The following is a 12474-nucleotide window of genomic DNA, read 5'->3' as shown; positions in this document are numbered from 1 at the left end:
TGTTGTTGATTCTTCACAAAAAATTACAATTTCATATCTTTATGTTTAAAGCCTGAAATGTGGCAAAAGGTTGAAAAGTTCAAGGGGGCTGAATACTTTTGCAAGGCACTGTATTTGTATATATAGTAGATTTACGAGGTATGGTGGGTGGGGGTCAAATATTTAAGCAGTTATGTTTTTGTCATTAAATATACTCCATATTGCCAAAGGTTTGTGGACAGCCCTCATAATGAATGAGTTGTATATTTATTCTATAGAATAAATTCCAACTTCCTTCCTGTCTGACGTGGAGGGGCATCAAACACTTTTGGGGAAAATTGGAACATGGACTGCAAGCTAGACCTTTTAGTCACACATCAGAGCCTGGCTGAATAAACACAAATTACCACAAACACACACCTAAATTTGATAAATGTCCTTCCAGAAGCATGCAGGCTGGGGCTGGACTTCATGATAATGCCCAGGTTGGGTGTCCATAAGTTCAGAAGTCCACATACTTCAATGAACTGTTCAGTGCTGAAAATGAGCTCTACTTGGCAGTTAAGTTTTCTGGCATGGACGTAACTTTCCAGTACAGTTAACTGTTAAGCTAGTTTTGATGTGTGCCTTGGGTCTTTGTCTTTGCTTTCTGCCAAAAAAGCCCCAACGCTGTTGTTTCATCTGACCACAAGACAGCAACAACTTTCATTCAAGCTTAAATGTGTTTATTTTCCTTTTTGAACAGCAGCCTCAAAACCCATAATGATGCTTAGCTTGCTTTACTCTGGACAGTGTCACATGCTTGAGCAGCTTCTAATTCATGGCCGACCTGTTTTTGCTAGTTCTTAAAATAAATCTGATGACCTGTTAGCATAGGGTGACAGTTGTGTGCATAGACAACTGTTCCATTTACTTGCAGACAGCCTTCTGTACAGATAAGATGCTTTTGAAAGTTAAACAGCCAGCCCGAGTGGCACAGTGGCTCAGTGGGTAGCAAGAACAGCAAGAAGGTCCTGGGTTCGATCCCCAGGCGGGGCGGTCCGGGTCCTTTCTGTGTGGAGTTTGCATGTTCTCCCCGTGTCCGTGTGGGTTTCCTTCCGGGTGCTCCGGTTTCCTCCCACAGTCCAAAGACATGCAAGTGAGGTGAATTGGAGATACTAAATTGTCCATGACTGTGTTTGATATTAAACTTGTGAACTAATGAACCTTGTGTAATGAGTGGCTACCGTTCCTGTCATGAATGTGACCAAGGTGTGAAGCATGACGTTAAAATCCTAATAAACAAACAAACACAGCAAAAAGGTCCTGGGTTCGATCCACAGGTGGGGCGGCCCGGTTTCTTTCTGTGTGGAGTTTGCATGTTCTCCCTGTGTCTGTGTGGGTTTCCTCCCACAGTCCAAAGACGTGTGAATGAGGTGAATTGAAGGTAGAAAATTGTCTGTGACTATGTTTGACATTCAACTTATGGTAGACCTGTTTTGATGTTTGATGTTATGATGTTAGCATAAGGTGACAGTTTGGGTGTACCTAAACTTTGTAAAAAGACAACTGTTCCATTCACTTGCAGACAGCTTTTTGTACAGATAAGATGCTTTTGAAAGGTAAACACCCAGCCACGGTGGCTCACAGCAAGAAGGTCCCGTGTTGATCTCCAGGTGGGGCGGTCCGGGTCCTTTCTGTGTGGAGTTTGCATGTTCTCCCTGTGTCTGTGTGGGTTTTCTCCCACAGTCCAAAGACGTGTGAGTGAGGTGAATTAAAGGTAGAAAATTGTCCATGACTGAAAATACATCTGATGACCTGTTAGCACAAGGTGACAGTTTGGGTGTTCCTAAACTTTGTAAAAAGACGACTGTTTCACTCACTTGCAGACAGATTTTTGTACAGATAAGATGCTTTTGAAAGTTAAACCCATATTTTTACTGCCTAAAATGTTGACATCTGCTTTTTTACCGTCATTGATTATGACAGCGTTAGCAAAACCGTCGATTGTCAACCGACCTGCTGTGCTGACAGAGAGAATCCTGCTTTTATACTGCGCTGCCCTCATCGTCCTACGTACGTCATCGCTGTGGCCCCGCCCCCCACCGTTTGGAAACTGTGTCACTGGGTTAAAGTGTGAGGAACACGAAGGGGCGGGGGGGCGGAGCGAAGGGGGCGTGGCCTGTCCCCAGCAACAAACCTTCAGTAGAGTACATTCAGTTCTCTACAGTACAGTCAGTACCGGTCAGAACCTCCAGTACCTGGTTCATATCAGTGTACAGCAGCCTCACTGCAGCAGTCAGTTTAAATTCAGGACACGGACTGATTATTAACATCGAAACCTGGATTTGTCTTTTACACGGGTTTTGAATGCCACGGTTGTCGTGACATGATTTGTTTCAGTCCAATCCTTCGTGTCTGAAGATTTTTATTCGTGATAAAACGACATGGAAGCGACAAAACCAGGTAAATCTATTTAAATATATTATATTTTAAATCTAATACAGGCTAAACACTAAATTGTGAACGTTAGGATGAGCTTTGATGATTGAATGATCCTTACAGGAGTTAATATAATATTTAAACAATTCAGCTTTTGCCAGAAATATGTTCTGCTTCACGCGTGGTGTATTTTTAAACATATGTGTATATTTAAAAAGACATTAAGAATATTATTTAGCCATATGAAGAGTGCTTGTGGTGTTACTGTAGTGTGTGTCAATGTACTGTGCCTATCCTGCTCACATGGCTCAGCCCGCCTAGCCATGTGCCTCTGTATACTCCAGCCGGCACTCTCTCGCCTCCGATTGGTCCAAAGACGCCGTGACGTCATTATTTGCATAAACCGTGTCTCTGCGCCCTCATGTGAATCAGGCGCAGTGACCTAGATTGTTTTCCTTACGGGTCGCGTTCGAAATAGCCACTTACTCCCTAGTTAGGCTGCCTACGCATATTTTAAATCGTTTTGCCTTCGAAACAGTCAGTGCAGCAGTTCGGTATACGATGTTAAAATGAACGCAGTTTAGTGTTTAAAGACGATTTAGTGTGTTAGTGCGGCGGTTTGGTACGAAATGAAGCGTTTGTGTTGCCTGTTTAGGGCACGTCGGTTCGGTTTGGGATACAGCCTTGTAAATGCACGACAGACACTGGGTGGGGTGGGGTGGGGTGGGGTGGGGTGGGGTGGGGTGGGGTGGCGGGGGGTCTGGGAATCCTGACTATTGCATGTGCAACAAATATTGATGTCAAAACTACATACATGTGCAAATACATACATCTGCAAGGGACTTAAATGTTGCTTGTATGTAACTGCTTTATTTATATGACCGAATTATTGACACATACTACTTTTATAAATTAAATATAATATTTGGGGTATTCTCTAAAAAAAGGTGACAACCTGTTAAGTTGAAACACATGTAGCATGTTCTCCTAATTCCTTCTTAGTAATAATAGTCGAATACAGTGATTTCTCAGTGCCCTTATAAATAGGGCTGGTTTGACCGCACCCAATACCTGGAACAGTGATCTTTGTGCCAAGGTTGGAACGACAAACACAAACTGTACTCTTATGCTGAAAGGGAAATTTCCTTCTCTGGTCTTGTGTAATCCAAGGACTACCAAAAGAACACGGTGTGCTCTAAATTAACTGCTGGAACTAAGGTGACCCTGTCCACAGCCAATCAGGCTTAAACTCTATAATATCTATACTCTTTGGTGTTAAGTAATAAACTTCGATTGGAACTTACTTTGAACTTAGACGTCTTTTAAATGCAATAGAAATTTTGCTAATCTTAGTCCTTGAGCCTGGCTTGCCCCCTGTGAAGGACCTTTAACCCTTAACTAGTCAGCTGTTTGCCCTCCTCAGTTGTAGGTCACTTGAGGTAAAAAAGTAACTTGCCAAATCACTATGGGTTCGCTGCTTGTCAGCCTTTCTTACTGGAGCTGGCATTGGCAAGACATTTTCGAATCTAAAATATATTAAAATCCAATTTAAATCAGGTGGCATCTTGTTTGTTTACTTGTTCTGGTCTTGGTCTGGAGGAGGCACCAGGTCTGAGATAAATCCAGCCATCCACATTAACTGAAAAACTTTGGAATATTGCGTGATGTGATGCCTGGTGGGCGAATCGTGCCCCCAGTTTTAGCATAGTAGACCTCTGCGCTACCTGAGTGCCATGGCCCAAGTGTCCTTTAAACAGGACCTGCTGTTAATGAGAGTCTTCTCTTTCCACTGCTTTTAATCATCATCTCCTGTTTTTTCCGTTTCTCTCAGCCAGTGTGATCACCTACATCAGCTCATCAGGCTCTACCTCCAGCCGGTCACCCTCCTCATCACCTCTCCCTTTAATGGCACAGGGCTGCAAGATGGAAATGCCCACCACCAGCCCTCTCAGTGCGCCCAAACATGCCAACTCCGGCTTGCTCTATGCCAACTCCTCAGAGAAAAGTGCCTCTAAGTGCAACATCACGAGTAAGTTTGGATTTCCCTGTATTGACTGACCGCAGTTTAGTTTCCATCCCGTTCGGTTTATTTATTTGGAGCTGTTTGTTAAGCTTTACATTTTACCTGTGATCTCTGTTCTGTAGAACTCAACGGCATGGTGCTGCTGTGTAAAGTGTGTGGCGACGTGGCATCAGGCTTTCATTATGGAGTGCACGCTTGCGAAGGGTGCAAGGTAGGAACTCTCTACTGGCCGTTCATTAGCGAAATCAACAGCATGTCTGTATGGCTGATTTTGAACGACGCGTCTCTTGCAGGGTTTCTTCCGGAGGAGCATTCAGCAGAATATCCAATACAAGAAGTGCATGAAGGCTGAGAACTGCATCATCATGCGCATCAACCGCAACCGCTGCCAGCAGTGCCGATTTAAGAAGTGCCTGTCAGTGGGGATGTCACGCGATGGTGAGTATACCTGCTCCTCCATATGAAACACGGATAACTGAAGTAATGGTGCAATATGAGCATTAGTCAGTGAGACTGGGTGGGACTATCCGACTAATCTATGCATCCTTAACTATATGCACGTATTACATAGGGTGGCACAGCTGGGATCCACAGTTCAAATCCCGATAGTCTTCGTACAGACGTGACTGGCTATGTTTGTTGGGGGCGGGAATGGGAGATGGTCGGCCAAGGTCCCAAAATGAATTGGGGTCCCCTTCCGGTTGTGTTACTGCATCGCGCCCCATGATTCCGGGGGATCCATCTCAATTCTGACCAGAATAAAGTAGTAAGAAAGTTGGGGAATTGGAATTGACTAGACTAGAGAAGGGGCAATAGAGGGACCAGTGCAAAACTAGTAAATTTATTTATTTATTTATTTATCTTTATTTAACCTTAAGAGCATTAAGAGCAAGTTCTTATTTACAATTACAGCCTGTCAAGTGCCAAACTAGTATATGATTGGATATGTTTAGAGGGGGGGTATCCTGTCTGGGCTCTGTTGCTTCATTGTACCCAGTGATTCCAAGGAAGCTGAATGTGCCCTGACCCATCTTTAATAAATATTGGTTTACTAAAGATATTTACTAAATATCTTTAGTAAATATTGGTTACTCATTAACATCTCTATTTACTATGTAGTTTGGGACACAGCAAAGGTTTAGTTGTTCCTTTTTGGTTTTGATCGTCTTGTTGCTCATTTTTAGAATATACAACACAACACTGATGAAAAAGCACCATCATTTTTTGCAGATCACATATAAACATGGGATAAATCTTTAAACCGCACCATATCCAGCGCTTAAAGAGTCGATTATGTTCATTAATTCTGTCTCACAGCTGTGCGCTTTGGTCGCATCCCGAAGCGGGAGAAGCAGCGCATGCTCCTGGAGATGCAGAACGCCATGAACAGCATGATGAGCGGCTCCCAGGCGCACCAAGACCCCAGCTCCTGCTCGCCGTCCTCCTCCTCTTCCTCTCCATCGCCTCCGTTGTCTCCGCGCAGCCACCAGGACTCTGAGGCGGCGATGCCAATGGATACCTTCATGAGCTCTGCCTCGTCCTGCTCCTCCGACAGCGGAGAGGAGGACTCGGCGCCTCGTCCGGAGGAGTTTCGCCTGCCCCAATCTTGTGAGTTTTTTTTTTTTTTTTTATCAGATGTATGTTTGTTGTTTTCTTTCTTTCTGTGAACGTAGTTTCTTATTGATTGATTGATTGTTCTTGCTTTTCAGCAGCGGGCGCCTTTTCACCAAGTCTCACAGAGAGACTGAGCAGCAGCAGCATCTCTAATAAGTGCAGCTCTCCCTGTCAGAGTGGGCAGGACGTCAGCTTCCAGTACCACTGCGTCCCCAGCAGCGCTCAGATTGATAATGCGCCGTGCTGCCACTACGGCAGGCGCAATCTGAACGAGATCGCCGAAAAGGCCCCAAACCGGGCGTTTCTGGTGAGTGTGTGGCATACGAATAAAAAAAAAAAAGGGAGCGGTGTATATTTAGGGCGTTTGCGGGTACTTCAAACTCCTTATCGGTCTGAAATGGCATTTGACACATCACTATGCACCTGATCATCAGGTCACTATTGCAGTGGGTCTATTGCAAGCCAATCTCTCACACCTAGGGGCAATTAGAGCAGCAAATTACCCTACTGTGTATTTTAGAAGAACACTGCACCACTGGTTTATATAAAATCTTTTCTTTTATATATTGTCCTGCCTCTGCTGTGATGATCTACAAGTACGTGTTCTCACGCCGTCTCTGCTTCTCTGTCCTGTAGGTTTGTCCCATGAACACCTCACCCGTAGTGAATCCGTCTAAATCCAGCCATGAGATCTGGGAGGAGTTCTCCCTGAGTTTTACCCCCGCCGTCCGAGAGGTGGTGGAGTTCGCCAGGCAGATTCCCGGCTTTCGCGACCTCTCGCAACACGACCAGGTCAGCCTTCTCAAGGCTGGAACGTTCGAGGTACGTTGAGAAGTCACTCTGGTTTAAGAGATTAGGAGACATATTTGAATTGGAACCCTAATGAGGCAACCCTCCTGTTGATCTGGGCTTGGGACTGGCACTAGGGGTGCACTGATATGTCCTCACCACTTGCTAGGTTGACGTGACCCCATGCACATTCTGTATTTGCCTCCTGTACCCCGTTACCTGCAGCGTGGCTCTTACAACGATGCAACACCAGCTCAGTAGACATAATTGCTCACTCCATAGCATCATCGTAACTGGGGATGCATCGATACCATTTTTTCCCGTACGAGTACAAGTACATGTATTTTTGTACTTGCCGATACCGATACCGATACCTATTTAGAATACCGTTTTTTTTTTAAAACAAAAACACACGTGAGAAGTGACGAGAAGTTTAATGATACCACGTCCAAAAATGCACGTCAACAAGTAGCGAGCGATCAGAGTGTTCGTGCGCTGATGTGATGAAATCAAGGAGGAAAAATAAATGAATCTGAGTGGATTTGGCAACACGAGCAGCATGGATCGTTCTGTAGTGAGTTGGAGGTTAATAAATATTTTTGCAATGTCGGTGTTTTGTTGTTTGTTTTGTAGAGAACGATCAGGTCAGAAATACTGTAAAACGTGTGTGTGTGCTGATGTATTCTGATATAAACTACCGTGTTTTCCGCACCATAAGGCGCACCGGATTATAAGGCGCAGTCTCAATTACGAGGTCTATTTCTGTACTTAACCCATACATAAGGCGCATACTTAAGTTGTATTATAAGGCAAATGTTGTTTTGCAGCATACCAGTAGTATACCTACCGGAGGCGTGGCGGAGGTAAGCGTACGTACTGTACGTATTACGTAATGTTCTCTGATTGGTTTATCGCTGCCAGCGTACGTAGTGTACGTATTACGTCCCCGTGTCGGCGGGAAATGGTCCGATAGTCAATCAAGCGGAGCGCTTACCAAAGTCGCACAACAACATTTTTACAGATTTTGGAACTCAGTGCACACATAAGGCGCACCGGATTATAAGGCGCACGGCAGATTTTTGAGAAAATTTAAGGCTCTTAGGTGCGCCTTATAGTGCGGAAAATACGGTATATTGTTCCCCTGTCCCACCTGTTTACACTCCTCTCCTGCGTTTCCCCTGCGTTCTCATTGGCTGTTCGACATGTCACTCATTCCCAGTCGCACATCTCAGATATCTGACGTGCTAGAAATCCCGATTCGGTCGGATCGAGTTGTTGGATAGTTCACACTTAGCGATCGAGAGCCGAGTTTTGATCGCCGAGCGAACGCCGAGTTGCTCCCGAGCCGGCAAATCTAACCAGTCACCGAGCGAAAACCAGGGCAAAAGTTGTGTAGTGTGAACCAGGCATAACGCAGCAACGTGCACTAGGCACACGGTATCGGATGTTTAGTATCGGAGCCTCGTTTGCGAGTATGAGCACGAGTTAATGAGCGTGGTATCGGGCAAATACCCGATACCAGTATCGGTACTCATGCATCTCTAATCGTAACTTTGCTTTGACCATCTGTGTTCAGGTGCTGATGGTGCGCTTCTCCTCGCTGTTCGACGTGCAGCAGCGGACCGTGAGGTTCCTGAGTGGGCAGAGTTACAGTGTGGAGGCTCTGCGCTCCATGGGCGCCGGAGAGCTGCTCTGTTCCATGTTCGACTTCACCGAGAAGCTCACGGCTCTGCGACTCAGCCCCGAAGAGATGAGCCTCTTCACCGCCGTCGTCCTCATCTCCGCAGGTACGAGAGGCCTCCGTCTCAGCGCTCCGTCTCTGTTGATCTGTGACTCGACTCTAATTAATGGTCTCGTATGGCTCGTTTGCAGACCGCACCGGCATCGAGGACGCGAGGTCTGTGGAGGCTCTGCAGGAGAACCTGATCCGAGCCATGAGAAACCTGATCGTGAAGAATCACTCGAACGAAGCCACCGTGATCACCAAGCTGCTGCTGAAGCTGCCGGAGCTCCGGTCGCTCAACAACATGCACTCGGAGGAGCTGCTTTCCTTCAAGGTTCATCCTTAAACCTGCACCCGCTCATCTACTGGAACGGACCAACCCGACTGTATACTGTTCTACTGAATGTATTCACGCTGTGGGACTTGAGTTCTGGTATAAAAGGGTTTAGGGAATACGGAAGTCCAGAGAGGCCACACGGTATCATTTTCCCCCTACCAAATTTTGTCCGATTACCAAAGCTACTCACCTAGTGACCAGGTAGACCAAGTAGCATCTTGAGATTCTAAATCTTGAGCGCTTTCAATGTATTGCCTTTTCATATACAATCGTAGACATAGTTTAGGAAGTTTGGGGTTATAGAATCGGCCATACTTAAACAGAATGAACAGTGTATGAATGGGGCCACAGTAAATTCATAGGAAAGTGTGCTAAGACATTAAATTACTCATAAATTGAATGATAGGATAAATAGAAGCTACAATACACAGCACAGCAACCTTAATCGTTGAATTTAAACCTAGAACGTCCAGAAACGACCTCAAAGACGAAAGTTCTCGCCCGTGTTTTGATTCTTCCCCACGTCCACAGAATTGGTTGTTAGTTTTCCAAACTCAGTTACCCGAGTCGTGTTTTTAGCTGCCTTAGATTTCGACATCTTGGACATTTTGACTAAGCGATTGCTAACTGAATTGCCGTAGGATTGCTAGGACGCCTTAAAATGCAGATTAACCAGTAAACGTGAGGCGCTTGAACGCTACACGGATAAAAAAATGTTTAATCGCTAAACACAAACCTTACATTTTGAATTTCTTAGTTATGAAGAGATTTCCATTTGGCACAAATGGAAGCCCTTGGTTTGGCACAGTTTTACCCTCCTGCTGAGTAACTACCCCTATTGAAATTTGATAGAGTGGAATGGATGTAATAGCTTACTTGCTGTTACAGTTCTGAAGTAACATGACACCTCCAGCCAATCACGTTACTCGATTTACGCTTCAGGAGCATTAAGGAGCGAACCCTTGCTATTGGAACTCAAGGGCTCAACTGGGCCAAGAACAAAGCCTTCTGGGGCGGCACGGTGGCTAAGTGGGTAGCACTGTCGCCTCACAGCAAGAAGGTCTTGGGTTCGATCCCCAGGTGGGGCGGTCCGGGTCCTTTCTGTGTGGAGTTTGCATGTGTCTGTGTGGGTTTCCTACGGGAGCGCCGGTTTCCTCCCACAGTCCAAAGACGTGCAAGTGAGGTGAATTGGAGACACTAAATTGTCCATGACTGCGTTCGATATAACCTTGTGAGCTGATAACCCTTGTGTAACGAGTAGGAATGTAACGATTTACCACAATACAGTTAATAACCGATTCAAAAATTCCACGATTCAAATCGATTTCACATGTAAAGTGAATCAATATTCACTTTAAACAGCAGAGGGCGCTGGCGCTACATACCTCGCCTGGTTGACGTCACTGGCGCTATACGCCTGGTTGCCAAATCCGGGGTTTTTCAGCCAAATTGGGCTTAATTCTAAATTGTTTTGCATAGTTTGTACCTACCTCAGAAATAAAAGGTCATTCATTATTTAGGTAAATAAAAGATAATCACAAATACAGGATTTTATTTTCTTTTTTAAAGAGAAATAATAAAAGGGAACTTTGTCATAATTTGCCTTCAATTAAAGAAAAAAATCTGGAAAAAATCATATCGTGAACCCAGTATCGTGAATCGCATCGTATCGTGAGTAACCACCGTTCCTGTCATGAATGTAACCAAAAGCATGACGTTAAAATCCTAATAAACAAACAAACGAAGCTTTCTGTACGCCTCAAACTCTGGGTCCAATCAGATGTCAGTGTAAAAGAGAAGTATTTGGAGTTTTTGTTGCTTCATGTGATTTTTATCTGACCGTATGACGTTCATTTACTCTCTCATACTCTCTCATACTCTCTCTTGGTCTTTAAAACTGATTCTTTGCACAGAACGTCGTTCGAATTATACTTATAAGTGGGAAAAATGAACGTTAATGAAAATCACCTCAAGGTGGTTACAAGTCTGGTGAAAATGCACACACAAGCTTTGAACATACAGATGAAGATAGAGGTCCTAACACTGTTGTACAGTACATGCAGCGTGTTCGTGCTGCAGTATTCACACACACATTTCATCTTACTCAGTGAGTGTCATGCTGCATGATTTATTCAGACCCCAGCGTAAACGGCTAGGCTGAATACTGCATGGCTGCTCGGACTTCCGCTAAAATGCCCTCATACCCCCAGTACACATGAAACGTCTGTAAAACGTTTTGCACATGCTCAGTTTGTTTGCAGTACACAGCATCACTGCTGTTCTTTTCCCAAATGTATTGAGTCGTGACCGTACTGGACGATGTTTTGATTCTTCTCTCCTCTTGTTTTTGCACCCTTGATTTAAAAAAGTAACATGTGCAATAGGTGCTACTGCATGATTGTGTTAGAGTAACTACAGGCGAAGTCAAAACTTTACATACATCTGGAACGTGGAAGCAACTGTAAAGATCCACATGACTTATTTGTGCTTATTTAAATAAGGCTGGTCTGGCTGCAAACATTCCATTCATAAATTTGGCAAGTGGACTCTTGGTAGGGTCAGGAAAAGCACCCATATGGACAGATTGTGTATAGGAAAAAAAAACAGGTCAGCTGTAAATTAGAAGCTGCTGAAACAAGGGTGCTACTGTCTCCAGTCGAGCAGGCTTTATATTGACATGGAAGTGTGTTGCAGGCTTGACTGTGAATGTTAAAGCCCACAATGAACTTTAAAGGGAGAAAAAAATTTATGTAAACGTTTGACTTCACCCGTAGACGTGGTATAGTGTCCATAAAAGAGATTCCTTCCTTCCTTCCTCGCTTTACTGACCTTTATGTTGAACTGAAGAGCGAGACGGTGGTGTTTTGTTTGTATGAAATTAGTTTTGTATTTTATCGATGAATGTATATCGCTCGCCTGCACGTCTAGTCTTGCTTGTACGGTGCGAGTTTCCAGATGTGCTGCTTTTGCACAGTGGCAGCGAGGGACAGAACTCGCGGTGTTCGATGTGTACAGGAGTCTATGCAGCATCACGGCGCAGGATCGAGGGGACCCGAATCGCACGCCGGTGTCCGTCTTCCATCGAGTGAAAGATCAGTGGGTTACCGGTGTGACTGAATCCATGTTATGCACTGTATACGGAGATTAACTCTATTTATAAACTTCATACGAGGCGGATATGGACGGATGACCTCACAGCTTGTTACTAGACTGGACAGGTTCAGGACCTGTCCATCCCACCCGTCTCTACACCTTAATGCATAAAGAAGAAGCTGAACGATGCGATGTGGAGGAGATTCCATTATTAAACCATGATAAAGTTCTATATATGATGTAATATATACATGTGGTCTTTGTGTAAATCAGATATCTATATATCGTATATCAATAAATATCTATGAAGCATCTACAGGAAATGGCATTCTAAGCGACTCATTCATTCATTGTCTGTTTTATTACCGTTTTATCCTGGTCAGGGTTGCAGTGGGTCTGATTCATTGAGGGAAAGGCAGGAAACACCCCAGACTGGTTGCCAGTCCATCACAGGGCAAACACACACACCCTTAGGACAATTTTAGTAGTTCCACT

The 12474-nt window shown here is 44.6% G+C and overlaps 1 protein-coding gene across 2 annotated transcripts; it reads left to right on the top strand.

Annotated features, from left to right (window-relative positions):
* Nucleotides 1–2207: 2207 nt before the first annotated feature.
* On the top strand, nucleotides 2208–12307 carry nr1d2a (nuclear receptor subfamily 1, group D, member 2a). Of its 2 annotated transcripts, none has more exons than XM_062985316.1 (9): nucleotides 2208–2424; nucleotides 4232–4429; nucleotides 4546–4634; nucleotides 4717–4861; nucleotides 5741–6031; nucleotides 6136–6344; nucleotides 6674–6859; nucleotides 8403–8613; nucleotides 8699–12307. In XM_062985316.1, the coding sequence occupies exons 1-9, from the start codon at nucleotides 2406–2408 to the stop codon at nucleotides 8893–8895; spliced, it is 1545 nt and encodes a 514-aa protein (XP_062841386.1). In that variant the 5' UTR covers nucleotides 2208–2405; the 3' UTR covers nucleotides 8896–12307. The 2 variants fall into 2 exon arrangements, with proteins under 2 accessions (XP_062841386.1, XP_062841385.1); XM_062985315.1 differs by having other exon boundaries at nucleotides 6133–6344.
* Nucleotides 12308–12474: the final 167 nt, after the last annotated feature.

Source organism: Trichomycterus rosablanca, chromosome 23 (genome assembly GCF_030014385.1).
Source record: "Trichomycterus rosablanca isolate fTriRos1 chromosome 23, fTriRos1.hap1, whole genome shotgun sequence".
NCBI classification, from domain to species: domain Eukaryota; kingdom Metazoa; phylum Chordata; class Actinopteri; order Siluriformes; family Trichomycteridae; genus Trichomycterus; species Trichomycterus rosablanca.
This window is presented reverse-complemented; position numbering and strand designations above follow the sequence as displayed.

What these genes read in the sequence shown, in the direction of transcription:
- nr1d2a (XM_062985315.1), top strand. An exon ending in CTCTAAGTGCAACATCACGA is followed by an intron (nt 4,430 to 4,545) that starts GTAAGTTTGGAT and finishes TCTGTTCTGTAG; the next exon opens with AACTCAACGGCATGGTGCTG. An exon ending in CCCCAAACCGGGCGTTTCTG is followed by an intron (nt 6,345 to 6,673) that starts GTGAGTGTGTGG and finishes TCTGTCCTGTAG; the next exon opens with GTTTGTCCCATGAACACCTC.